Source organism: Haliotis asinina, chromosome 2 (assembly GCF_037392515.1).
Source record: "Haliotis asinina isolate JCU_RB_2024 chromosome 2, JCU_Hal_asi_v2, whole genome shotgun sequence".
In the NCBI taxonomy this organism is placed as follows: Eukaryota; Metazoa; Mollusca; class Gastropoda; order Lepetellida; family Haliotidae; genus Haliotis; species Haliotis asinina.
This window is the reverse complement of record NC_090281.1, coordinates 82184881-82209977: the sequence shown is the minus strand read 5'-3', so window position 1 is coordinate 82209977 and position 25097 is coordinate 82184881. Positions and strand designations below refer to the sequence as shown.

At 39.5% G+C, this 25097-nt stretch overlaps 3 protein-coding genes across 3 annotated transcripts in view; 1 reads left to right on the top strand and 2 right to left on the bottom strand.

Annotated features, from left to right (window-relative positions):
• The window catches only part of LOC137274452 (hsc70-interacting protein-like), a 48485-nt gene extending 48160 nt beyond the window's left edge, over nucleotides 1-325 (bottom strand). Inside the window, exon 1 of the mRNA XM_067807633.1 lies at nucleotides 78-325. The gene's annotated coding sequence lies outside the window, so the exon portion shown is untranslated. The remainder of the gene's footprint in view (nucleotides 1-77) is intronic.
• LOC137274445 (xaa-Pro aminopeptidase 3-like) lies at nucleotides 305-13101 on the top strand. The gene is made up of 7 exons (XM_067807626.1): nucleotides 305-416; nucleotides 1278-2065; nucleotides 2463-2550; nucleotides 2814-2948; nucleotides 4865-5052; nucleotides 6095-6215; nucleotides 11655-13101. The coding sequence occupies exons 1-7, from the start codon at nucleotides 392-394 to the stop codon at nucleotides 11816-11818; spliced, it is 1509 nt and encodes a 502-aa protein (XP_067663727.1). The 5' UTR covers nucleotides 305-391; the 3' UTR covers nucleotides 11819-13101.
• Nucleotides 12693-25097, bottom strand: part of LOC137274446 (amidophosphoribosyltransferase-like) — a 16084-nt gene continuing 3679 nt past the window's right edge. Inside the window, exons 2-12 of the mRNA XM_067807627.1 lie at nucleotides 24889-25045; nucleotides 24036-24166; nucleotides 22486-22619; nucleotides 20780-20892; nucleotides 20080-20219; nucleotides 18902-19006; nucleotides 18020-18148; nucleotides 17549-17676; nucleotides 16346-16567; nucleotides 15837-15957; nucleotides 12693-15261 (exon numbers count right to left, since the gene is read on the bottom strand). Coding sequence (XP_067663728.1) covers nucleotides 15128-15261; nucleotides 15837-15957; nucleotides 16346-16567; nucleotides 17549-17676; nucleotides 18020-18148; nucleotides 18902-19006; nucleotides 20080-20219; nucleotides 20780-20892; nucleotides 22486-22619; nucleotides 24036-24166; nucleotides 24889-25031 — 1500 coding nt within the window. The 5' untranslated portion in view covers nucleotides 25032-25045 and the 3' untranslated portion in view covers nucleotides 12693-15127. The remainder of the gene's footprint in view (nucleotides 15262-15836; nucleotides 15958-16345; nucleotides 16568-17548; nucleotides 17677-18019; nucleotides 18149-18901; nucleotides 19007-20079; nucleotides 20220-20779; nucleotides 20893-22485; nucleotides 22620-24035; nucleotides 24167-24888; nucleotides 25046-25097) is intronic.

The window sequence follows — 25097 nt, the reverse complement described above, 5'->3', positions numbered from 1 at the left end:
TGCAACTGCGCATGCAGATGCACAACTATCTGCCATTAATGATGCCACGGTGGAGACATTAAGCTTCATGTACTTACCGTGAAAGTCTACGCATGGACCACGCCGAAATTTCTAGGCTTGGAAACTGTCCTTGACCGAATTAGTAGGTATCGCTTATATCAACCACTAATGATTAGTTAGGTGATTAACAAAATGTTTGTCTTGGAAAATCGGACCAGTACACTATTATTGTAACAGATATACGTATGGATTATAGAGTTTCTTGTATGTGTGTTTTTCGAACATATTGTTAAAAGTCTTTTTTCTGTTTGCGGTAAGGGTGAATACAGGTGCTCTAAGGGAGGAAACTCGGTCTTTTAGTTGTCCTTGAATTAAAACGCGAACTTCAGATATGTGGAATCTTAGCTGCAGTCGATGTATGTGCGAAAATGCAGCTTATGTTGTAAATAGCTGCTGGAGAGATTGTTGACTGATATACGTTCTTCATTTATTTTAAACGTCCAATGTAATTTTGGCCCCATTTTGCCAAGTGTTAATGGGGTGTAAATTGTCATTAATGTCAATGTTGAGATATTTTAGTAATGTTACTTATGTATAATTTGCCCTTTGGTTAGGTTATGCTATATCACATAAAATGAAAAACAAACCCCGTAAAAAACACAAAAAACGAAAAATCAAAATACACTGTAATTAGAGTCCTTGTACAATCACCAGTTTGCTTCTCAACTACGCAAATGTATATATGTTTATATTTATTGAACAGATCAGTTTATGACATGGGGCTAGAGTGCAGTTTACCAGGCACCCGGGAACTGCTGAGCACTTGCTAATGAGTGTACTGCTGTATCCTTAGCCCTTGGGCACCCCACTTCTAGATCCTTAGCCACTGAGCACCCCACTTCTAGATCCTTAGCCCTTGGTCACCTTGCTTCTAGATCCTTAGGGTTAGTGAGTAAAAGTTAGGGTTGACGTACCTTTGGTGTGAGTATATCCATCCAAAAAAAATCGGAAAAAGTTTGCCCGGTAAAGTGCAGTACTCCCCGACATGGAATTGCCAGTCTTGTAAATTTTTATTTGGTCAAACCAAATCGAGTGAATGATTCAAATATGTTTGTGGTGTTATAACCAATAGACTTTTTCCTTGAGAATTTAATCTGAAAAACATGGCACATATGGTACCACATGTGATACTCTTCTTCTGGTTTGATATATTCTTTGGTAGGACATCAGTATTTCTGTCAAAACTTGATCCCTGTTCATTTTTATATTTTTTTCAGTATTTTCAGGACATCACCAAATCACCAACAGGTTACCAAAACTTCTTCAGAGAAAATTCCGATTTCCAGTTGTAATCCTGTCAAATTCCTTTGGTCAGCCTGCTGCTCAGACTCATCCTCACCTGGTCAAACAAGGGGAGGTAACACCAGGAATTTCAAAATGTGAATATCGAACTAGAAGGGATAATTTAGTGAAACTAGCATGCAGTGCTTTCAAGGATATGGAATATGTGAAAGATCACATTTTGATATTTCCAGCATCAGCAAAGACATTTATGACCTATGACATACCATATCCTTTCCGACAAAATACAGAATTCTTGTATCTGTGTGGATTTCAAGAACCAGACAGTGTTCTAATTTTGCATACAAATCAACAGAAGTCGTCCATTACTGATTATCTGTCAGTTCTCTTTGTGCCAAAGAAAGACCCGTCGAAAGAATTATGGGATGGACCCAGATCAGGAAGAGAAGGAGCCTTGACCTTAACAGGGGTTGACAAAACATTGAATGTTGACAGCCTGGAGGAGTACCTCAGTGATTACTGTGGAAAATTTAACAATTATGTTTTGTGGTACAATTATTCCAAACCAACTCACATGGAACATGACATCCAAGTGTTAAGCCAGTTCATGAAGGAAAACCGTCATAAATGTATCGAAAACACAGTTGGAATTTGTAATCAACTGAGGTTGATTAAATCCCCAGCTGAAATTGAGCTGATGAAACAAAGTGTAGAAATAGCTTCAAAGTCTTTCATAGAAGTCATGAAATTTTCACGTCCAGAGGTAATTTCTGAATTGATCTTGGAACTGCATGATATATTGCAGACACCCACAAACCGCTTTGTATGTACATGTTATATGTTTTTGAGAATCCCCATCTCTCCATAATGATTGATAAATTACCAGTCACTAAACTATTCTCAGATTCATAATTTACATCCTAAAATAATTTGGGCTGTGTCATGTTTTTGTTTGGCTAAGACTACATAAAAAAAATGCATGTTTCTTGGGCACATTTTTTTCAGAAGTGATGTGGCTAAGTCAAAGTTATATTTTTAAATGGCAATAAAATTTTGTTACACGTACAAATAAAAGTGGTGTGTCGATTCCTGAGAAACAGTTCACTTTATTTATTTAGCCTATGAAAAGTGATGTAATTTTGGATAACCCTTATCATCAGGTCAAGGAGGCTCATCTATATGCAAAGATGGACTTTGAGTGTCGCATACGTGATGCTGAGTTCCTGGCATACCCACCAGTAGTTGCAGGTATAAAGTTCTCCAGTGACATTTTTTCCTACTATTTTCATGCAGAGAGTCAGTAAGGTAAAATGTCTTTTAATGCATGAATGCATTTGCTTGTAATACTGAAGACCCACATTCAATTTTCTGCATTGACAATGCAAGTGCAACACCCATATCTAGAGTCATCCTCAGCTGTAGTATTGCTGGAATATTGCTAACAGTGATGTAAAACTATACCCACTCATAAATTGATATTAGTGTCAGTATTATTTGATTTCTTCATGCAGGTGGTAATCGTGCCAACACCATCCATTACATCAACAACAACCAGATTGTCCGTGATGGAGAGTTAGTTCTCATGGACGCAGGGTGCGAGTTCCATGGTTACACAAGTGACATCACTCGCACATGGCCGGTGTCAGGTAATAGTATTGATACTATATTGTCTCAGGTAATAGTATTAATACTATAATAACCAACATGTCCAGGATCATCTGTGTTCTTGGGTAGTAGTATTAATACTGTCATAACTCACATATCAGCAGTTTCACGTTCTGGTAATAGTATTAATACTGTTATACACATCATTCATGTGGCCGTTTGACCAATTCTTATCAGTTGGTTCATACACAAAGCATAGAGTAATTCCCAGGGTACATGTTTTATAGACACTCACATATGTGTGTGAGCAATTCCATGCTTTTCTACTCTGAGGAGGCCAGTTGCATAATCTGCTGGAAGAGGAGTTTGCTTGTGATGCCATCAGCACATGTTTGATACAGTCAGGCCGCGTTAATCCGGACACTTCTGTTTTTCATCAAAAGCGTTCGGATAGTGAAACGTACGAACTACTGAAATGAACTTTTATGAGCACAACTACAGTAGGGTTACTTCCCTTTGACATGGCAATACAAAAACACACGAACATATACAAGTATCAAAAGACTTTATTACAGTTTGTAGACATAATAACTTGAATATTCATATAATAACCAATCAACGCATACAATCATGTCTGATTATAGATTATACATACACGTAACAAAACTCACTTGTGAAAGAAATCTACATGACGGTAACAGTTCTGAATGGTGGAGCTTTTTACTTTGGACCAGACAGTTTTCTCTGTGCTTCACGGAGATTAAGCGTCTGTGGCCGGTCGGCACACTGGATGAAATGCTTGACGATATATTACTTGTAGTGGGCCTTGAAAGTTCTCATGATGCCAGCATCCATTGGCTGAATGTGCGATGTGGTGTTTGGGGGCAAGAAATTAACTGTCACGTTGGTCAGTATGACATTGGCACCCGTGTGACTGGCAGCATTGTCACGAAGTAAGATCACGTGTCAACCACGTGATTGCATCTGTCTGTCAAATGATCATAGCCAATCACAAAACATATCGGATGTCCGAAATTGTGCTCTTGCTGATAGAATGTCCGAATTTTTGACCAAAATGTTTACACATAAGATCAAAATTGGCTTTAGGGTTTTCTCTTTTTTTTGTGCGGCAGTGATTTCACATCTTTTATGCCTTGGGGTGGGACTTGCCATTATAACTGACAAGCGTCAGCTGATCTCATTTTGACACGATCAGTGTTTTATACAGGAAGTAAGCATGACAGGTATTACTCCAACTAACCAAAAGTGAGACCTACTAATTGATCAAAATCACAAACTAACGACATCTTCAGCTCGCAAGTCACTTAACAATTACCACTGAATGGGGCTCATGGTGTGAAGGGATTATCCAAACCTTTTTGGTGTACCGCCGGATTAATGAAGCAAAACTATGTGTAATTAGCTAATCTGTTACTGCTGATTAACGTTCGGATACGGAGAGTGAAGCACCGGATTACTGAATCAACAGATAATGAGTTTACATAGTAAACAAGATTGGTTACAGCTAGCTATTGTTCGGATATCGCAGGAATCGGATTGTCGGGGTCCGAACTAACGCGGCCTGACTGTATCCTACATTGGTCAAATGTGTGAACAAATTTCAAATGAACGAACAAAGTCCCATTATCATATTGCTAAAAGTGGCATACAAGTTTAAAAGCTCTGTTCATACATTGAAACTTTTCACATGTTCTGTATTCACTTCCTATTTCTGGTCCCCCCCACTCTGATATTGCAGTGGCATAGAAGAACACTCTCTGTTCTCAATTACAGTGAGACGGCTTAGTGGTTAAAGTATTCACTCGTCATGGCGAAGACCCACATTCAATTTCCAACAAGGGTAAAATGTGTCAGTATCATTTCTGTTGTCCCCATCAGGATATGGTTGAATATTCCCAATTGGCATAAAGTTGTAATAACTCCTTCTCTTCACCAGGGAAGTTCAGCTCTTCACAGCGACAGCTGTATGATGCAGTGCTGACTGTCCAAGAGCAGTGTGTGGAGCTGTGCACTTTGGCCCACTCCCTGGACGACATCTACAAGGTGATGTTGAAGTTGCTAGGGAAACAGCTGCAGCTTCTGGGTATCATCCCAGCAGACATTCAGGAAGTCAAGCTGATGCAGGTTTGTGAAGTGAAGTGGACAGTAAGGTGGCCTTCACACAACAAATTAAAGTTTGACAACACACGTTGTTGAGTTTGAGAGTAAGAATATTCCAATAACTGACCACCAACACCAGTTTCAGAGTTGTCAAGCTGTTGTCGAGAATTAGGATCAGTCTCTATTCTCACCAGTTTTCTATCAAACTTTTGGTGTTGTCAAACTCGTGTTGTCCAGAATCTGCCAGTCGAAGTCAGTAAAAATTGTCAAGTGAATACACCAATAGAGACATGGCGCTCAAATACTCTAAAGTTTGACAACATATGTTTGCAATGTGAAAGCTTGAGTTTGACAACTTTTAAGATTTCAACAACACATGTTGTCAAACTTTAGTTTGGCATGTGAAGACCGCTTAAGTTAACAGAGTGGTTAAAGTCTCTGTTTACAAAGTCCCCATCCTGATAAAAGACCCATGAAAATCCAGGTAAGAATTGGTCTTGTCGTAAGAGGCGACTAACTAACAGGATTGGATGATTAGGCATGCTGACTTGATTGACACTATGAGTTATTCACTGGTTGCGAGGGAGTCATGGGCTCATGTAACCTCGAGGTGTGTTTATGTTCCTCGAGCCTGCAGGGAGAGGGAAACATAAACACTCCTCGAGGGTACATGAGCCCATGGACCCCAAGGGACCAGTGAACAACGTATTTATCTTACCAAACACCCGAGTTTTAATTTTGAACTGTTTGAAGCACTGTTTGAATGCGAGGCGAATCGCCATTTTGCTGACGACACAAGGTAAACAGATTTAGAGTGATCTCCCTTCCATCGATTTTCAATGGCAAAACATCAGTAATTTCCGTGTTCGATGCATGATTCAATGTTATTCGAGACAAAGAAGTACTACCATGAAGCACCAGAAGAGTTAGGAATTCCCAGTGGTGGACATTGAAAATAATAGAATAGCGCTTAACCAATCGGAAAGCGATATTCATGTGTGAGGTAAGATAAATGTCAATGTAGTTGATCACTGGATTGGATGGTGATATTGTACTTTTGTTGTAGAAAACCCGTGAGTTTTGTCCCCACCATGTGAGCCACTATTTGGGAATGGATGTCCATGATACGTCAGAAATCTCAAGAGGCATAAAACTAAGTCCAGGGATGATTGTTACAATTGAGCCAGGTGAGAATGGCAGTTGTTCTACAATGTGCATGTGCTCAAACCTTTCCAATAGAGATTCTGGTGTTTTGCTTACCTGAGTGAATATTCCTCTGCTTTATGGTCAGCTTTATCAGGGCCTAAACTTTCGAAGACAGTCGTAAGTGACATACATTAACATTCATTTATGATGATCTTAGAGTGAAGCCATGATATTGCTGGATTATTGCTAAAAGCAGGGTAAAAATAAACTCACTCACTCAGTCACTTGTTTTGACCATGCTCTGAACTTCTTTCATAAGGCACAATTTTTAAACATATCTTATCTCATGATATGCACTTCTCTCTCTTGATTTGACACTGAGTGGAACGATGTAAACTTTTCTCCCTAGGCCTCTCTTGTCCATTCGCCCAAGCCCCTCATGCTACACTCTTTAAAAGACAGCTTCCCAGTTGTCCTGAAAAGTATGCAGCATACCCAAGTATCTAATCATATGACCACCTTTGACTCATCATTCTCCTTCTTGTTGCAAATGAGTGGGACGAAGTTCCAGAGAAGGGATTATGGATTTTGTTGAGGAATCTCAAGTGCTGGCTTGGATAGTGGAGAAACTCCAGATAACTGTCAAGAAAGACAGTGGACTTACCTCATTCTTTTGCCATTAAACAACAGGATTTAGCATCTATTACACTTCCCCTTGACTTTGCATTGGTCATACAGCCATGTCATTGGATCATGCCTTTAACAGTCTCAAGAGGTTTAAGGACGGCCTGTCTTCACCTAGGTTCTCCTTACCGGCATCCCACTCCAATGGTTTACAGTCACTGCCCACTGCCCCTTGAAGATGTCCAAACACTCTGCAGCAAAAAGAATTTTTTGTCATTTGTCATCGAGGATAGTGAATTGTATCACATGGACAGATGTTCATCGTTCCTGGACAATTGTGGATGAAGTTGCAGTATCAGTAGAGCATTCGTTTTCCGACCAAGATGCTTACGTTAGGTCATTATACTGGACCGGTTTTTGATTGTACTGGACCATCTGTTAAGTTTCTTAGGTTATTTCGATGTCATGGTTATCTCTTCGTGGGATGAGCTCTTCCCTGAACCATGGTCTTCAGAGTCACTATTTAATGGGATTTTGGTAAAGGTGGATAGGGACTCTCAGTTTCAAGGTTTGGTGGAATTATTGAAACACCAGATATCCCATCTGCATGATTCCTTGAAACAGAGATGGATTCCTTGTTTCATGCCATCTCATCAGGATCTTTGTCACATATTTGTAGCCAGTTGTGCCGAGGTTGAAGTGGCAAGTCCTCTCATTTGCTCGCAATTGGACCATCCTGAACAGTCCATTTGTGACACTGCATTTATCTGATGGATCAGATTCAGTTTCTTTGCTCCACCATAGGTATGCTTTAGGTATGCAGTCCAGGTTCTTGGTCAGTTATCACCACAGATGCTCTGTCTTGTTCTGGCCAGTTGTCTCCCATGGAGCGGCAGTTGAACCCACAGATCTTTTGGGAAATGATCTTCCTGTTATCATGGTCCCAAGTAGACCTATTCTCAATGTGGTTCAATCAGATCCTGAAGTTGTCTCACTGATACCCAATCAACTTGCTTGTGACCTCAACCTGTGAAGATAGGGGGTAGAATAGGTGTTCAGCAGCCCATGCTTGCCACAAAAGACAACTATGCTTGTCATAAGAGGCAACTAATGGGATCAGATGGTTAGGCTTGCTGACTTGGTTGACACATCTCATCAGTTCCCAGTCATGCTGGTCGATGCTCATGCTGTTGAATGTCTTGTCCAGACTCGATTATTTACGGACTGTTTCCATAGAGCTGGAATGTTGCCGAGTGCAGCATAAAATAAAACTCACTCACTCAGGCTTGGGACCTCGACTCTCTAGCAATTTCAAGGAAGGTCTCAGTGCCTAAGCCTTGCCCACTCCAACTTTTCTACCCAGAGGAATCCAAAAACTGAGGTCAACCAGGCTGATTCAACTACTTTTGGTCCCACCTCACTAACCAGCAGTGGTTGGTTTGTAGATCTGACATGTCTTGCAGAACCCAACCCAGTTCTGCTTCCCTATCAGGACAACCTTTTATTTTCTCCCCGGCATGTAATGCGGGGGGATATAGTCGTACATCCGTCCGTCCGTCCGCAATCATTTTGTTTCCGGAGCATATATTTTTAGACCAAACTTGATAGATATAGTAATCTCAGCCTATGGTTGTGCCTTTTGCTATTTACAGATTTTTGGCATTTATATTTTTTTTCTTTTTCCATGGAACATTTTGGTGTTAGTCTTATGGTGGAGTGGGCTTCGTTTCCGGAGCAGAACTCAAAAGCCGTTCAATATGTTTCTGCATAACTTGGTAGATATATCAGTCAGAAGCTGAAGTGGTGCCTTTTGCTACTTACAGGTTTTTGTGATTTATTATTTTCTTGGTTTCCATGGAAATGTTTCAGACATAGTCTCAAAAGTGACAGGTGTGTTTCGTTTCTGGAGCAGAACTCAAAATCTTCTTAATATCTGTCAGTGTTACTTGTTAGATATGTGTGGCAGACCCCAAAGTAGTGCCTTTTGCTATTTACATGTTTTTGTGATTTATTATTTTCTCTGTTTCTATGGAAACGTTTTGGACTTAGTCTCAAAATGGAGGGATGGGCTTCATTTCGGGAGCAGAACTCAAAAACCGTTAAATATTTTTCTGTAAAACGTGGTAGATATATCAATCAGAACCTAAAGTGGTGCCTTTTGCTACTTACAGGTTTTTGTGATTTATTATTTTCTCGGTTTCCATTTAAACGTTTCGGACTTACTCTCAAAAGTGAGAGGTGTGTTTTGTTTCCGGAGCAGAAACTTCTTAATATGTCAGTGTTACTTGGTAGATATGTGTGGGAGACCCCAAAGTGGTGCCTTTTGCTATTTATAGGTTTTTATGATGCATTATTTTCTCGGTTCCATGAACATGTTGCTGACTTCGTTTCCGGAGCTCAACTGAAAAACCATTTCATATCTTTCAAAAGATCTTGGCAGATATACGAGACAGATCTTGAAATGGTGACTTTTTTTTATTACAGATATATGGCATTTATATTTTTCATGAATTCCATGGAAACAATTCTGACTTGGTCTAAAAACAAAATAAGTAACGATCAGATGATCTGTCCTTTCAAATATGTGGGAGCCGGGGAGATGTCATCTTCTGATGACTCTTGTTACACCCTCATTTGAATTGGTGCCATGGAGCTCATCGCTTGCACCATGTCTCTGCATGTTTGGTACAATTGCAGAAGTACTAAAGGGGTACTCCCGTAGAGTGGCTAGGGCCATTACTTCAGCTCACAGGAACGATAAGTGGAAGTGTCCATAGGCATTTTATTTCCAATTTCTGAACTCCATTCTTTGAAGATGAAGAAACATGGCAAAGTTCCTCGGTCAACTGGCTCTTCATAGGGATGAATCAGATGAACACCTGCCATCTCCACTGGCGCCTTTTCATCTTGTTATCCCCAACATCCATCTTTGTGGATGAGGACCACAATCTTATGGGCTTATACCTTTGCTGGATTACCTCCAACAGCTTCCAATGAGACACAGGCATTTAGCTTCTACTATAGCTGTGCACAGCAACTGCTCTCTCCACGTTTTTATGGAAGGGTGTTTTTGGCGATCTGACTCGGCCTTCTCCTCCCAGTACTTAAGGGATCTTTCGGCCAAAGATGTGGAAGGCCTCTACCAATTAGGACATCCACAACGGCCCAACAACACCGATAAGGAACAGTACCACGTGGTTGCTGCTTGACTGTTTTCCTGCTTATTAGTCTGAACCTCATGTCTGTCCTTGTTCTTCTTGTTATGGTTTAGAACTACTTCATTTAGTCTTATTAGCCAAGACTCGGAGATACTTGTTGGTTGAATGGATCTGGAGCATGATTCTGTATCACAATGTGGAAGGGTTCAACATTTCACGTTTCCTGACGTCTACTTTTTAAAATACTTACTTCACTGAAGCGTGTCACTCCCAAATTACACTGGTTTTCGCTGCGTTTCAGCTCAGAAGTTGTCAGGCTCATCCTTTTACTAAGGTTATGTAAAGGAGTGAGGGTCAATTTGATTTTGTCTGGAACTGAACATTAAACTGTGAACTTCTGAATGTTGTCATTCTCTTTCACCACACCTCTGGTAGGTGTCTGTGGGGCACTTCTCAAAGCAGGGGCTGGCCCAATTATTGTCAAAAAACTTGAATTTACTGGGGTACTTTGTAAATTGTGGTGAGGCCTTTTCTTCAAAGGTTGCAGCTGAACACCACATTGGTTGGGAGCTCCCATCTCCCTGGGAGACGTTATATTTAGTAAGCCAAGGAGTTCAGGAGAACTCATCACAAGCTTATGAGTCAGTTATAACATGCCTGCCATGTGCATCACTATCTACTGTTGTTTCCAGCCTTCACAGTTCTTGCTGTTCTCACTGTCTAGACATAGGGCATCTGTGTCCTGCTGTCTGATCGTGGGATAAGTGCATACCATGAGATAGGATACGTTTAAAAATATGAAAATAATAAGGATAAGTATATATATATATGTATATTTTATTTATTTTTAAAATTTTCAACTTGATTATGTGAACATACTGTACTGTGAGATTGCCATGGTGAGCTAAAACATGGATGTTTCTCCAGATGGCAATGTCATTTCTATCATTACTCTGTTTTCAACAAAAATTTGCACTTATGTCAAACAGATCCTAAGGAGATGCCTTGTGCTATTACAGATTTTTGGCTTTTTCAAAACCTTTCTTGACTTTCATGGAAATAAAATGTGTATTTAGTCTCTTCAGGTGGTGGAATTCAATGCAGATTCTGAAGTGGTGCTATATAGGAATTTACATTTTCATAAGTTTTGCCTGTTTACATGGCAACAAGATTGAATTTGTAGTGTGTTGTTTGTCCAGACTATATGTCTCTATGATTATGCTTACTCATGTTTTAGACAGTGTACAAATAAATTGGTTCCTTTTAACCTTCGAGAAATGTTCAGAGTTTTTTTCTTTTTTAAAGAAAATAATTTAACTTTGATTCATGCTGGTATGTAATAATTCAGTAATTCAGACAGAAAGTTCACATGGAAATTCTCCCACCAAGATGGACTTAAAACAACAGCAAGGCTGGTCATTGTTTTCACTATCACTAGTGTCTGCTCCTTCAATTTGTGGGGGCTTGAGGGGCTAGGGGGCTTGTCCTTTTCTGAAATATGCAGGTGAACTTTGTGCTGTGGCATTGTTCCAAATGTTTCTTCTCCATACAGGACATCACCTAACTTTCCTGATTTTAAGCCAGTGAATACTTAAACACATATGCAAATTAAAATATTAGGCATAGAAAATGCTGTAACTGGAATATCACCAATTTGGATGTTCGTCCTCCTACCAAATATGTGATATTTGTTTCCAGGGATCTACATCCCAGAATCCCATCCAACTGCGCCAGCTGAATTTCAGGGTATGGGGATTCGCATTGAAGATGATGTCCTGGTAACAGAAGGGGCACCTGTTGTCCTGTCACAAGGATGTCCTAAGACTGTTGAGGACATTGAACATATCATGGCTCAGAGTTAATACAGTGCATTGACAGCAATTGTAATACTGTACTAAGAGCAGATGGCTTTGAAATCAAATTAACAAAGGGTGGTGTTTATAAATACCATACTCAGTGTGTTTTTTTAGTGGTAGAGACAGAACCCTTTTGAACAGTGTTTTCTGTAACAGTAAGTGAGCAATGACATTCCTGTGCTGTAATTTTCTGTGTAAATTATTCAATATTCACACCAAAGGACACATAATTTCAGCTGTAGTTGAGGGGTGGTTACAAAGATTACATACATTGATCTAAAATTTAGTCAGGAGGCACTTTATAGCAGGGTGCTACTTATGACAAATGTGGTAATATGGTTACAGCAAACCTGCATAGACTGGAGTTTGTCTTTTTGCATGCAAGCTATTTTGATGAAAATGTAACCTGGTGTTGGAAACAATATGTTGCCTTCAGTGATTGAGACTGTATCATTTTAGGGGAAACTGTAGAAGTCAGGCTTTAAGATAAATCTCATGCTGAGGATTTTGAGATTTACATGTGCATCATGGTTTGAGTCTTTGCGAGAACTTGCCCCACACAAAGTTTTGTCATTGTATCTGCCATTGTCTGGACACTTGTTGTCATCATCATCAGTCATGTCATGTGTGGCAGCTGTTGTCCTTTTGGCAGCCATTGTCATTCTCAACTGTCATACCTGGCAGCTATTGGCATCTTCCTGAGCAGGTGTTGTCCAATCTAGCCGCTATTGTGTTATTTGGAAGGCATTGTCAACCTCAGCAGCAAATGTCACACCTGGCAAGCATTGTCATCATAAATGGGAGCTATTGTCGTACCTGGCCACCACAGTGACACCTCAGAATGACAATCGTTTGAGATTGAAAAGGTCACAAGAAAACATTGCAGCTTTAGGTTTTTATTGAAAAAATATACTGCATACACATATGCCTTTAGTTTTTGAAATGTATCTCACACAAACACCCTTTCTAAGACAATCATGAAGTTGTGAATGTACAGGCTTCTACTACGAAGGTACAAATCACAACATACATAACAACTTGAACGTTGACCTTCACATATATGACACATAATAAACATAATGTACAGATGCTTAACACACTACAACATGTGAAAGCAGTAACTGCCAATAGTAACAGTATTTTCAGGTAGATTAAGTGTACCTTGTAAGCTGATTGCTGGTGTGAGGGGAACATGGTCATATTTGCCCTCTGTGTGGAAACATACGGATGCCTTGAATGAATTATTTTATTTGTATATACTTTACCATAATTTGACCAAAAGTGGAAAATTAGATGTGATGTGTTTGTTTTTTGTTCTGTTATAACCACAGAGTGAGTATGGTTTTATGCTGCTACTAGCAATATTCCAGCAATATTACGTCAGGGGACACCACAAATGAAGTGAGCTTTACACATTGTACGCATATGGGGAATCAAAGCCAGGCCTTCAGTGCGAAGAGGGAACGCTTTAACAACTAGGCTACCTCACCACCACAAGAGCTCCTGACAACATCTGTACATCAAAGTGAATGACACCACATTAACATTCTTCTCAAAGGAAATTGAAGAACACACTAAGAGAAGCATGAAAGAATGATGTGCATACTTCCTCTAGTTAAATGTTGTTGTTTCGCAGTCTGAACTGTAGAGACATGAGATATCACTATTTCTCGCCATGACAGTTTGGTGAAGTATTTTGTATACAAGTGTAGCGCATATATAGGTTTTTATCAGAATATTATTGGCCAGTAATATTTAAACAGGACAGGATCATGAATGAGTAAGTGAGTTTGTAAAAAATAGATTAATGCATGTCAGTATATCTTCGAGCAAATAATTCCAACTTCACCATGAATGAGAACCAGACATCTAACATCTACGCATTGTCATTACTGATTAGCAGTATTGCATTAAGATTGATATAAGATAAATATTATGCTTTAACAATATATTCCATGTTCAACAATAGAAACAGTACTGCATATATACCAGGACATATCAGCTTCATATTGGTATGAAATCCCCCAAATTATTTATGTCACTGTCAGATGAAGGCGTTTTGAAATCAAGGGACATAACTCTGTAGGTCAGTAGGGTCACCAATACCATCTGTACAATGTTGAATATTGTCATAATTATGAGAAAAACAAAAACCACTCCCATTGTCATAAATACATCAACAATGTTACCATTCTAGCAGATGTATCTCATATGGCACAACATACATACTAGTTATGCAGAGTATTTTTCTCAAAGAGACAATGTAAGTAATAAATAACACAGGAACTTTTTATGGGAACTACAAACTGTATGCTGCTTCATGATGACATCTTGCAGGAATATTTCCAAGACGGAAATAATGAAATTACATGACTTCATTAAGCATTGTCACTTATGCCACACCATAATCCATCTAAATTACAGCAATCTGTAAATAACAATAAGTAATGGACCAGATACTATGAGCAATGTCATATCCTGTCAGATCGCAAAAACAGGAAATCAGTTGGGATACGTTTTCTGACCACCTGAGTCATTTCATTTTCACTTCAACAAGCAAAAACACCTTTATTTTCAACCAGGAATGCAATCACTGGGTCCTTTTTAAGGTCTCCAAATGCTTTCACATTTGCACACAAATGGATCAGACAAATGAGCAAAAAAAATGAGCAAAAAACTATGTAAAGGTGAGATGACATCCCGTCAACCACGTTACTGAGACTGAAGTCATATTAAGGGAAGCCATGAAAGTACAAGTGTTCCTTTATATTTTTCCTGGTTTTCCTCACAAGCTTTTATTATACTGTGGGTGAATTAAACATACACCCACATATTCATGTTCCCTTATTTGTCTCCATGAGTATATCTTCCTCACCATTAAGAAATGAAATGATTGTCAAAGTAATTTGATGAGATTCAGTCCTATGAATGGTTAACAATTGAGCTGCTGAATCAGACTAACTAGTGATAGATATAGTGAGCAAAAATCCATGTCAACATGACATGTCATCAACCAGGTCAGAGTGATTCTCTACCCAGAATGGAATCCCATTCTTGATTGAATGAACAACTCACTTCAGTGAAGCACTGAATGTTGGTAAAGGCTTTTGGTTGACAGAAACTTGGAAGCATTGGAAGCAAGTGTACATCATGAAAGTTGAGCAAACCAATTCACACAGCTACAGGTCCATGGACTTGACAACAATCATCTCTATAAAACTATATACAACTGAGCACCTATATGGAGGAGCATACCTTTTGAGGTGATCATCTTTCACTGAATCACTTAAACCTGGCCAAATATAGCACATAATGTCACCAGTCTAACTTGGTAGGGTAGTTCCCTGTGAGACATGCAGTACAGTGCCCGTGTTCCCGGCCAGACTTAATGCCCTCTTCTACTGCCCTCTGTAACCCTTCCACTGTCAAGTAGTGTAGACTATCAGCACCTGGAACATTAGGGTCAACTGTGTTAGTGAGTGAAGGAACATTACAGCCATATCTGGTTGGACTAGACAAACCAGTGACTGACATCATGAGCATCTAGTCATAATAAGAGTGACAGAGATTAGTTTTACATGGGTTTTAGCAATACTCCAGCAACATCACAACAGGAAGCACAAAAAATGGGTTTCACACATTGTACCCATGTGGGGAATCAAACCCAGCTTCTGGGAGTGACGAGTGAATGCTTAACCACTTGGCTCCCCAACCGCCCAGTCACAATAAGAGCACACAAGCATTTTATCAAGAAAATCCATCTTACTTGAATGCAAGTTGGAAAACAAGTTATGAACATGAAGAAACCAATAATCTAGATGAAAAAATCAGATGTCAACATTTCATGCCATGTAAGTGGTATTTCTGTTCATGAATGACATACACTCCAAATAAAAGTGTCAATAGTTGATTTTCTTCAGTCTTATGTTGAAATATCATCTAAAAAAAGACTTCTGAGTTGACACTAAGTGAAATCAAATCTTCCTCATGTTGACAGATATTGATCACCAAATTTGTTCCTCACCAAAGTAATCAGCAATCTTTTCAATCGGCATCTGGTTAGCGACCAGTTCCTCCTTAGTGGGGATGTTGATCCCCATGTAGCAGGGATACTTGATGGGTGGAGAGGCAACTCGGATATGTACCTACATAAATATGACATCACTTGTAGGTAGTTGCAGGTAAAAGGTACATCTGTACCTTGCATTTTAAATTCATATTGAAAAGTAAACTTTCAGATAAATATGACCTAATTTGGGCTCTACATGGACAGTGGGGTGAAATGAATCATGAAAATTGACGCATTAGTGAGTGAATTTGGTTTAAAGTCAGTTTGAAAGGATCAATTTGTAAATACTTAAGTCAGAAGAAGGCATGGAATAATAACCCTGATCAAACTAATATTAAGTAAGATGTGTACATAGTTAATCGATGAGCGACTAGTCTATTTAGTGAGATGAGGTGAAAGGAGTTTTATCGTTGCATTTCGATAGTGGTTGTCAATGTATGTAAGGATCGATGATAAGTAATCACCTCTTTGGCTCCAGAAGCCTTCAGTAATCTGACAATGGCTCTCATTGTGTTTCCTCGAACAATGGAGTCATCCAGCAGCACTATTTTCTTATCCTTAAAGTTGTCAGTCAGAGGTCCAAACTTCTTGGCGACCCCTAGCTGTCGTAGACGCATGCTGGGTTGAATAAATGTCCTCCCAACATATCGGTTCTTACACAAAACCTCTTGATAAGGGATTCCTAGCTGAAGTGAAGACCAGTATAAACAGATGTCAAATATGGGTCTGGATTTGGGTCAGACAGATTATAGATGACGGACAGAACAACTATCTCTCGTCTGCACAAATGACAATGACAATCATAACTGTCACACTTCAGTTATAGTAGCTATTTCTGGTTTGATGGCACACTCAGTAATACTCCTGCCATATTGTGGCTGTCTGTAATTTAGTGTAAGTGATCGAGCCTGGACAATCCAGGGATCAACATCATGACCACTGATCTAGGCAACAGAGATATGATGACGTGTCCACCAAGTCTTACAGTCTCACTGCTCGATCCCATTAGCTACCTCTTATGACAAGCACTGGTGAAGACCAGTTCTAACTTTCGCATGTCTACTTCACTACAGACTGGCAGAACACTTTGTTGAACTAACTGCACTCAGATGAAGTGAAATCGGGTTAAAGGTTATGCTCAGGAATAATATAGGTATGTAGCTACATAAATCTAAGCATGTGGCTACTCACATCAGTCTAGACTTACGCTGGTTTTACAGTGTTGTCCTGTGAGGTTTCACAACATAAATACCAACCGACCAGTATTTTTTTAACCCCAAAATTCTGAACACTTGGAATTGTAACCAGTATGGTATTTTCATTCTATTTGTATGCAAAATGTGAGTTAGTTCGTTTTTTTGCCGCTTTTAGCAATATTCCAGCAATATCATGGTGGTGGACACCAGAAATACACTTCACACATTTCACCCATGTTCTCTAACACCTCAGTCCTAGGACATGGAAACCAGTGTGATATTTTTATTCTATTTGTATGCAGTATCTGGGATCATGGTATGGACGTCCTCTGGTCTCTACAACCTCAGTCCAAGAAGGACATGGAAACCGGTGTGATATTTTTATTTCTATTTGTATGCAGTATCTGGGATCATGCTATGGACTTCCTCTGGTCTCTACAACCTGAGTCCAAGAAGGTGACACATACTGACCGTCTTGGCATACTCCATTGCTGCAGGAGTGGCAGATTCTGGAACAGTGCTGACGAGATCAACATCAACAGGGAACTCCTTTGCCAGCTGGGCTCCACATCGCTGTCGTACCCGATACACCATCTGATCTGGGGGAAGAGTAAGTGAGTGAATGAGTTTGGTTTTACACTGCTTTTAGCAACACTCCACCAGTATCACGGTAGGGGACACCAGAAATGGGCTTCAAACACTGTACCCATGTGAGGAATCAAACCCAAGGCTTCGGCATGACAAGCGAATGCTTTAACCACTAGCGTACCCCTAGGGAGGAAGACATTAGCAGGGACACTTTTTACCTCACATGCAAAGGAGTTTGGTGATGTTAGAGTCTTTTGAGAGAAAAAACACATTTATTTGTTACTGACTAAACTGAAAACATCTACATTGATAGACAAACAGATAAATAAAATTTGTTCATGCTTTTCAGCTTACCTTCAAATATACTGTCAGGCCTTGCAAAGTAAACATATTCAAATATGCAGAATGCTGGCAGTCCTCCATTAGGTCTGGAGACAATGTGTCGAGATTTAACCCCTTGTCTACTGATTTCCACAATCTCACCTGGAAACAGAAACACACTGTGAACAGATTTAAACACACTTTGTTTTGCCACATGTGATATTAACAATACCTATAAATGTTTGATGACACATATGGTCACCCTGTCAGAGGTGGCACAATTTACTGTGCAGTGTTTAATCCCTGGGAAACCTGTGTGGTTGAATCCTGTATCTCCCTCGACCTTTATGATTATGCTTGCAGATTTATCACCACCATGTCCATGCTTGCAAGTTTCAGTAACACCTAGGCTATCCTCTCTTATCAAGTGAGGGTGAATGTAGTTTTATGCTGCTTTTAGCAATATTCCAGCATCTTACGGTGGGGGCACCACAAATGGGCTTCACATATTGTCCCCATCTGTTATTCAGCTGATGTGAGAGTGAGTGGGTGAGTGAATGTAGTTTTATGATGCTTTTAGCAATATTCCAGCATCTTACGGTGGGGGCACCACAAATGGGCTTCACATATTGTCCCCATCTGTTATTCAGCTGATGTGAGAGTGAGTGGGTGAGTGAATGTAGTTTTATGATGCTTTTAGCAATATTCCAGCAATATCACGGCAGGGGACAACAGAAATGGGCTTCACAAATTGTGCCCATGCTGGGAATAGAGCCCAGGTCTTCGCTGTGATAAGCAAACATTTTAACCACTAGCATACCCACCAACCCTAAGTGGACATGTTGTTATGTAACTGGCAGAGTGCTGAAAAGTGGCATTAAATCCAGGATGGAGTACAGCGTCCCTCTCACGTACCTGGTAACACCTCTCTGTGGTACCTTGCACCAACTGAATGAAATGTACATGACTCTGAAGACACGATCCATCCCTCAGCAGCTTCATCGCTGACATCAAATTTGCCTGAGTTCAAAACATATGTCAGTATAGCAGATGAAAACGGAAATAAAAGAAAGTATTAGTTATGTCATACATCATGATACTTTGATAAGCCAATTTCAAGTGATCCTGGGAGAAATTATATCATTTACTTACTAGTAAATAATTCAGATGGTCTTGTTAAGACAAACGGATCTGGATAGTGAATTGTGAAGAGTTATTTTCATGTATGAAGAGTTACCTCCCTTATCAATGATCTAACTTGAAGTGAATTGTTTGGTCTATTGATGGGTGAAGAGTTATCCCCTTGTCAGTCATCGTACTACTGTAAAACAAATGCTAAAACAGACTGTCTTGTTTTCGGCCGAAAGAATCTGGACATTGAATTGTTTGGAATTTCACAATGCTTATCTTGGAAGAAGAGTTATCACCCTTTTCAATGGTCTTACTCTTGTATAAAAACAGTGAAACAAACAAATATGAGAAGTTTTGTTACTTTGGTGGGAGAAAATGAACGGTAGGTTCACTGCACCTATGCTTCTGTCAATTAAGATTTTGCAGCCATGCAAAGAACAGAGTTGCTATTTTTATGTCAACAGCACACATTACATATATGTCCCAACACCAAACATCTTGATTTTTGATGACAAAATATGTAATTTGGTTTGTATTAATTTCTAATTAAACTGATCCTTTTGCATTTGCATACACACAAGTAAAAACTTATTAATTTCATTTGCATTATGTATGAAAGAAATGACGTCATATAACTTGTATCAAAGTTGAAAGTAAACCACATGACACCTAACCACCCTGATCTCACCTCAGCTGGCTCCCAAGGTGAGCTAATTAATCTGTTGTGCATACTGAAAATAGGATGAAGCAGAAATTGTGTTACAATTCATAGACATCTTGAAGATGTGGCATTGGTATCACAGGGACAATTCAGGTTGGAAGGAGATAGCATACTATCCTGGATGTGATAGCTGAGGGACTATCACCCACCCATATAATACTGAAGGCACCCTGAAGGTGTCTGCTAAAATAAAGATTTTTTAGACATAATAATAACAAAGTGGTGCTGGAAATGAACAAACCTGTAAGTACAGCTGCAGGTAGTAACTTCCCAATACACAGCGGTCTGTTGCCATATGGATCACGGACTGCATACAGTTTGTCGTCATGCATTACAACGAGTGAATACGATGTTGGCGCCTTTGACATCAATGCCTTAATTCTGGAACAGAAATAATGATAAATGGAAAGAAAATCAGGTGTTCATGTTCTGTGATGCCTCAATTGGTACTGTTAGGTAGAGTTTGGAATTAGTTTAACTACATAGTGCTGTAACTACATAGCAGCAGCTGTGCTGCCTGTACATAAGCCAGGCCCAAGGCTTAAATAAGTCTTCTGTGCCTTTAACAAATCCCTATTTACAGCATGCATGTATTTTATGATATAAGTGAACCTGAACTTTTAAAATGTATTATGGGCAAATACATCAATGTAATCAAACAAGCAATATCAAACACATCACCTTCATAAATACTTCCTTTAACAAATGAGTATTGTTTTCACCAATAGCAATATTCTAGCAATATCACAGAATTTGAATCCACACATTGCACCCATGTGGGAGATGGAAGCTGGGTCTTCACAATGCTGAGTCAGTTCTTATGCAGGATTACCTAAAAACTCAAGGACTAATGAAATAACACAAAGACAAGTCCTGTGATCTGGTTTTATCTAGTGTTAAAAGTGCAAAAGGTCATTATTGTACTAAAAACATAAACCAACCTGCCAACCCAGTTGACCCCTTCTGGTTCTCCACATTCTGGAGTCCTAGTCAGGAGCTGTGTGATCAGTTCACTGTCTGAGGCCGTGGACAACCCTACACCATGCAGTAACACCTGCAATGTGGTCATTATTTATCATATCACTCCACTGTCTGAGGCCATGGACAACCCTACACCATGCAGTAACACCTGCAATGTGGTCATTATTTATCATATCAACTCCACTGTCTGAGGCCATGGACAACCCTACACCATGCAGTAACGCCTGCAATGTGGTCATTATTAATTATATCAACTCCACTGTCTGAGGCCGTGGATAACCCTACACCATGCAGTAACACCTGCAATGTGGTCATTATTTATCATATCAACTCCACTGTCTGAGGCCATGGACAACCCTACACCATGCAGTAACACCTGCAATGTGGTCATTATTAATTATATCAACTCCACTGTCTGAGGCCGTGGATAACCCTACACCATGCAGTAACACCTGCAATGTGGTCATTATTAATTATATCAACTCCACTGTCTGAGGCCGTGGATAACCCTACACCATGCAGTAACGCCTGCAATGTGGTCATTATTTATCATATCACTCTAGTGTCTGAGGCCATGGACAACCCTACACCATGCAGTAACACCTGCAATGTGGTCATTATTTATCATATCACTCCACTGTCTGAGGCCATGGACAACCCTACACCATGCAGTAACACCTGCAATGTGGTCATTATTTATCATATCAACTCCACTGTCTGAGGCCATGGACAACCCTACACCATGCAGTAACACCTGCAATGTGGTCATTATTAATTATATCAACTCCACTGTCTGAAGCCGTGGATAACCCTACACCATGCAGTAACGCCTGCAATGTGGTCATTATTTATCATATCACTCTAGTGTCTGAGGCCATGGACAACCCTACACCATGCGGTAACACCTGAAACGTGGTCAATATTCATCATATCACTCCACTGTCTGAAGCTGTGGATAACCCTACGCCATACAGTAACACTTGAAATGTGATCATTATTGTTCATATGACTTGAGAGTATGAAGTTCTGGGCACAAAATCATGATACAGAACAGATGCAACAGTGAGAAGACAATCATCACAACAATACACTGGGATAGCACTTTGTGACTACAATGCATATACAGGCCAATCTTTGTTTTCATCAAACACAAATCACATATGTTTGTCTGATTGTATAGAAACCATGATCCCAATCAGTTCATTAGAAAAATTACATTCCCTAAGAGTGAGTGAGTGAGTGAGTGAGAGTCATTGAGCAAGTACTGGTTTTATGCCACTTGTAGCAATACATGTATTCCAGCAATATCACAGCAGAGCACACCAGAAACAGGCTTCATACATTGAAGCAATTGAATGCAGGTCTGCGATGTAACAACCCAACACTTTAACCACTAGGCTATGCCACTGCCCATGGGCCCTAAGAAGTGTTTAAGTGTAAGAAGATGTTCATGCACAGAGGTTTCAGAGTATCAGAGTATAGCATGGAAATATGAATCACATTGTTTGAAAACCAGTATCATGAATTAAACCAAGGTGCTGATAAATCACAAACTATGACAAAGTCAGTCTGAGGACTGAGGACTCCAAACAGCTAACATACTTAGAGATACAATAATATTTTGCATAAACATGGTTTCAGTAGTTTCATTTCCTGTCATATTTACCTCTTTCTTCAGAGCACCAGCGTTCACCAGCTCCCCATTGTGAGCTACAGTGATGAGCCCATGGATTGTCTCCACGACAAAGGGCTGGATGTTTACCAGCTCCGACGCACCCTGCGTGGAGTAGCGGGTGTGACCTGTAACAACAAACACCAATACATGTATAGAACTTGTGTAAGTGAGTGAGTTTAGTTTTACGCCGCTTTTAGCAAATAGGATATGTACCTGCACCAACATATCAGTTGTAGGTAGCTGTTGGTAGACAGTAGCTTTCATTTCAAATGCATATCAAAAAGTAAACTTTGAGATAAAAATTACCAAATTTAGGCTGCAATTGGGGTGGAATGAGTAATTAAAAGTGATATGAACTAGTGAATGAATTTAATTTAAAGTCGACTTAAAACTGTTCAATCATCTTTAGTTACTCTTTGTAAATCTGAAAGTCTGATGTCATGGCTGTCAAGCAAAGTTATAGAGTTGACCAAATAGGATTCATTTTCAAAGAAAACTGGGACATGAACCCACAATTACAGATTCTTTCCCATCTAAGGGTCACAACTCTAAATTAAAATGCTACTTGAAGTGATTGTGTATGATGTAACACCGCATTAATATTCAAGCAGTATTACAGTAGGGACACCAGAAATGGGCTTCACACTACAAATTGTGAAATTATTTGAACATTTTCAACTTGCTATATACATAGAGGATACTATACAACCTTCTGTGTAATACCATTTTTATTAAATGAGTTAATGATTTGGTATCTAATGAGCAAAGGAGACTTTGAAACAAAATCTTACATGCGTTAAATATAAATGGCCTTTCATGGAAGTAAGTTTAGTATTCTGTTTCTTACTCTGCAACACAAATTGACAAAAACTGACGCAAAAAGGCCTACAGTGTGATGACCCTGACCTTTCCGCGAGTCAAGTAAGGTCTAATGTCATTGAGACAGCGGCATTAGCATTGTGATGTCATAACTGTGAAACATTATACATCTAGCAGTATAACACTGTGTAATACTGCCATAAAAATATTACACTGCAGTGTCTTCCATGGGCGACTAATATGTTCTATGATGAGTGAGTGAGTGAGTTAGTATGCTACTGCGCTGCTCCTAGCAATATGCCAGTAATATCATATAGGGAGACACCAGAAATGGGCTTCACATATTGTACCCATGAGGGGAATCAAACTTGGGTCTCATCAGTCTGACCCTTTATCCACTGGGCTACTCTAGCAGCCTCAAAGAATTATAATGATCTCGTGTCCATCTATATCTATAAAGTATTTAATCATAGAAACAGTGTATTGCTACCCACAGATGATTGATGTAAATGTAAATTTTGATTAGTACTATAGGCCTGTGGCCTTTGAGTATTAAATAAAGACTGACTGACTGATTGACTGCAAAGGCACCACTAGCTTAGTAGTCCATACTCTGGCTAAAAGCAAGCTTCCTGTACCACCAAAAGGTTTGTTATTAACATGTTTGTTTGAGAGTGTGGTGATCACAGATAAGATAGAAGCTTCTTATCTCTTCAACTCACCTACTCCAATATTTCCCTTGAGCTTTTGTAGATCTTCCTCTGAGAATACAGCACCCACAAACCCCATTCCTTTCTTCTGACGAGTTCGGCCATTTCCCATACTTGTGACAATACCAGCACTCTCTTGTCCCCTAGGAGTGAAAAGTAGGGGAATATAACATTTATATCCTCCCCAATCAAATGAACTCATCACATGAATATATATGTTAACGGTGTCTTTCAGAAAAGTTGTGTCAAAGGATTCATACATGTTTTACAGCATGAACAGCAAAAAGCAAAATATGCATATTTCAAACAGCAAGGAGAATCTACATTGTAGTATGAACTGGGTTTGTAACACCTTGAACGTCAGTTTACAACTCATGCATTTTCTTTATGTTAAACATGTTGAAAGAGTCAGTTTGAACACCGAAACCTTTACCATATTCACATATTTTCTTCTTCATTACTAATTATATACTACTCAAAATTTGCTATGGATCACATATGTCTTAAAGGCATTACACATTTAAGGACCAAATATGCATTCAGTTGTTGCTATGGCCTGTAGCAAGTGTCCCTGTGTAATGATTCTGTCATGATAATCCAAACACAGGTTTTCAAGTACCTCATGCACTTTGAGCTCTATTTGTTATGAAATTGAGGTCCTATCTTTGTTATCTGGTCATTGTGATCTGGAATATTTCAATAAATTCATGGTATATTTATTTATACCATAAAACCTCATACTTACCAAACTTTGAGTAGTATATCTGCATGTCATTGGATAATGCAATGTATATCTGTTTTGGTATAACATAAACTAAATTTTTCTCAATGCCCTTCACCAAATTCTAACTCTTATCATACATACCTGTGCTGCAATCCAACGAGTCCCAGGTGTATGATGTGAGCAATGTCTAGCTGTGTTGGCCACTTCCCCGCCGCAACGCAGCCAAACACGCCACAAGCCTCACGCAGTTCCTCTTCTTCATCATTGCGAAAGTCTTCAGCCATAATAATTCCCTTTCCTTAAAGCAAAAGCACCTTCCGTCACTTCTGTCCCAGCTTCCATATGACTAA